Source organism: Pinus tabuliformis, chromosome 5_1 (assembly GCF_031772625.1).
Source record: "Pinus tabuliformis cultivar Carrire ecotype Pingquan chromosome 5_1, CPIR1, whole genome shotgun sequence".
Taxonomy (NCBI): Eukaryota; Viridiplantae; Streptophyta; class Pinopsida; order Pinales; family Pinaceae; genus Pinus; species Pinus tabuliformis.
Window position 1 is genome coordinate 123,211,989 of NC_142305.1, and position 3,609 is coordinate 123,215,597.

The 3,609-nt window shown below is 40.5% G+C and overlaps 1 protein-coding gene across 1 annotated transcript; it reads right to left on the minus strand.

Moving 5' to 3' along the window:
• Window positions 1-1,073: 1,073 nt before the first annotated feature.
• Window positions 1,074-3,218, minus strand: LOC149163719 (cytochrome P450 716B2-like). The gene is made up of 3 exons (XM_089430791.1): window positions 2,149-3,218; window positions 1,626-1,813; window positions 1,074-1,544 (listed from the first exon to the last, which is right to left on the minus strand). The coding sequence occupies exons 1-3, from the start codon at window positions 3,146-3,148 to the stop codon at window positions 1,248-1,250; spliced, it is 1,485 nt and encodes a 494-aa protein (XP_089286917.1). The 5' UTR covers window positions 3,149-3,218; the 3' UTR covers window positions 1,074-1,247.
• Between the last annotated feature and the right edge of the window lie 391 nt (window positions 3,219-3,609).

A 3,609-nucleotide genomic window follows, 5' to 3' on the forward strand; every position in this document is an offset into this window, starting at 1 on the left:
GCAAACCTAGGATGTAAGTCTAGAACCTTATCTTTGGACGAACGCCGCCCCCTTCTTCTTTAGTGGAATAAATTGATAACATCATGGGAATATTATACAAGGATGGTTTCATCCCCGATAGGAGCATATGGTACTTCTTTGGGGTGACATGGTTGGGGTACATTTGTCCAGCAAACTAGATAACATGGCAGCATCTGGGGGAGGGAGGTTGGGTTTCCGCCATGATGTACCTTTGCTTTAAATTCCATTCATTTCATATGGGCTGACACTGTTACCTTCTCCTGATAGCTAGTTTCAAGGACATTCTCTTTCAGTGAGGCTTGTGACCCTATTGCACTCTACGACAAGGCTTTGCAGAGGTAATTGGTAGTATATTTTGCATCTTTTGTTGGCCTCATATTTTAAAGAGTGCAGGGATCTATGACTTATTACACTAGAAATTGATGCTAGCACTTGGCGGTCATGTTGGTTCTTCATCCATGTTGTCTTCATGTACGTCGTTCGTTTGGGATTTTTAAAAAGGTGGCTTTGTGTTATGGCTTCTCATGTTGACCTTTGTGTTTCTTATACAAGAATGACTTGGATGGTGTGTTGAGTAACTCATATCACGTGCCGACTCTCTTTGGTATTGTGGTATTGTGTTATGATTTTCTTTCCATGAGTTGGTGTAACTATTATTACATGCCGATTCTTTTTGGCATTGTGGTATTGTTTTATGATTTTCTTTTGCCAATTAGTTAGTGTGGTGTAACATGTGTCTCGTCAGTCTTTGTTGGGCTAGTGGATTATTTGCTCCTCGACCCTTGTATTGTTCTTCTAGTATGTAAAAAGTGGATTGTGCTAGAAACATGGAGCTCAATTTTGAGGTTGTCATGAGGAATCTGGTTTGGAGGTTTTCTTTAGATATTAAACTCTTTTTGGACATCAATATATAATACCTTTTTGAATTAATAAAATTGTTGCAACTCTGTATTACCACTCTAGAACACTTCTCTTTCAACATGTTCAAAAAATTTCATCATTTAAAATTCATCAAACCAAATCTTACTAAATATTAATCATCTACTATCATAAAGAGTTTTGACAGCATGTTTATAAAAATAGTTCATAAATGCGTGCACGCAATATAATGGAATACAATAGCTTACAGAAGTCCATGAACATGATAGATCAAGCCGGAAGAAAATAGGTGTGAGCAGTGGGTTGACAAGAAATACTCGAATCAGAGCAGAGATCAAAGTCATACATTAATCGCGAGGAACAAGTTTGATGGGCAGTCCATTGACAGGGACAGGCATGGGGTCCACAATCACCTTCTCCCCAGGATTCACTAAATTCCACTTGGTATTCTTCACAATATTATGGAGAAAAATAAGAATTTCCATTCGAGCAAATTCATTACCTGGGCACATTCGCGGCCCACCTCCAAACGGCACAAACGTGTAGGGAGGAGGCCCTGCTCCCTCGAATCTTGATGGATCGAATTTCTCTGGGTTGCTGAAGTATTCAGAATTCTTGTGGGTCGAGTTGACAGTCCAATACATCTGCATATGATAAGCAATTATAGTAAGTTATGTTTTAATCTCAGTAAAAATCCGAAACTAGGATTTCAGGCAGTGGCTCACCTTCCATCCTTTAGGGATTGTGAATCCCTCATATATCAAGTCTTTGACGGCCTGTCGAAAACCTCCTTGAACAGCAGGGAGCAGTCTAAGTGCTTCCTGAGCAACTCTCCAAGAGTACTTCATCCTTTGGAGATCCTCCCATTCTAGAAGTTGCCCTGCCTCCTTTGAACCTGCTATATCCAGTTGCTCTGGAAATATCAAATGAAACCTTTGAGAAACTGCAACCTCTAATTTACATACCAAACGATATAATGTCTTAAAAAAATGAGAGAGACTGAATTATGCATCCAGAGAAGATAAGTGCTGCCGAGCCTGCTCCGTAGGGGAATTTGGGTTTTATCAGAAAACCCCTTCTATTTTTTCAACGGAACTAGGTTCGTGGATAAATATTTGAACAAATCTCTGCCAGCTTATTCTTGAGCACCTTACCTCCAGCTAAAGGTCTTCTGCCTGGAACCAGCCTAGATAGTAGGATCTAGCTATCTATAATGCTAATATTAGAGAATTGATTGATTTAGCATACCTGTTAGGACTTCTTCGTAGCAGTGAGGGTTCTCAGCCAAAAATTTGAGCAGTGCCGTCAAAGTAGAAGTGCTGGTGTCATGACCTGCATATAATAGCAGAAGAATATTGTCCTTAATCTCGTCGACGGTGAGCGACTTACCCTGCTGGTCAACATTAGAGAGCAGGAAAGACAACAGATCTTGCTCTCGAGAAGCCTTTCCCTCCTGCAATGCAATTTTCCTCTCATCAATAACGGCGTCGAGCTGATCACGAATGGCATTAGCTGCATGTTTGGCTTTGTTATATCGGGTGCCGGGTACATCTATGGGAATCTGCAGTACTCCTTTCCCGAAAACCTCAAAATGATGCCAAAGCCTAGCGCGTTCTTCCTGATTGTCTATGCTGACAAACAAGGCACAAGCCAGAGAGAAAGTGTAACTTTTAAGTAGAGAAAAAGCCATCACCTCGTCTTTACCGATCCAGTGCTCGGCTATATGAGCTTTTGTCATTGAATCCACTCGCCCTACGAATTTCTGAAGGGCTTCGGGCCTCAGGAACGTCATCAGGATTCTCCTCAAACTCTTCCCATCGTCTCCAACGGCTGTAATTAGAGACCTTGGGAAGAGATTTCCCACGGAAGTGGGCCATGACATGACGACCAGTTTGTTCTCGTTGGAGAACAAGAAGCGGTTGCCTTCGGGACTGCCAAGTACAACAGTTGGGTGGCCAACAAGAGAAGTGGTGAACACGTTTCCATATTTCTGAGTCCGAATGTGAAAGAATTCACGAGGATTGCCCTTCCTCTGGGATCGTAGAAATTGTAATGTTTCGCCGATCAACGGCCATCCAAAGGTGCCTGGTGGGATTCCTCGCCAGCTCCTACTTCTGTGGGTGCTGATGTGCAGATAAAAGAAGACGGCCACTCCGATAACAGATGCGAGAAATGCAGTGAAGATTAGTGGTGGCTTCTCCAGTTCCTGGGCCTTGTGCAGCACTGAAACAGCTTCCTTCCAAACCATTGTATAGACAGTTTCAAGGGTTTCAAATCTTATACTGGAAAAAGGATAAGCTCCAGACCTCCAAATCACATACGAGCTATGGCTTACCGTTAGGTGTGGACTATATAAATAAAGGGCACTTGGTATCACTGTATAGATATATATATATATATAAAGGGGGAACGTTCGTTGCACGTTGTGGGGCACGCAGATAATCGCTGGAGGGATCGCAAACTTTTTCAATTCGATTAATAATATAATATTAATATTAGACAAAATTATTGAACAACAATACATATAATATAATATTAATATTATAATATAATATTAATATTAGAATAAGGAGTTGTGTTTAGTAAGATTTTCTAGAATTTTAGGTGTCAAAATTTTGGGTTTAAATTTGTGGTGAAATTTTTATTTGTGTTATTTAAATTAGTTTTTTGATTATATATATGGATTCAACACTCTGAAGATAATATATA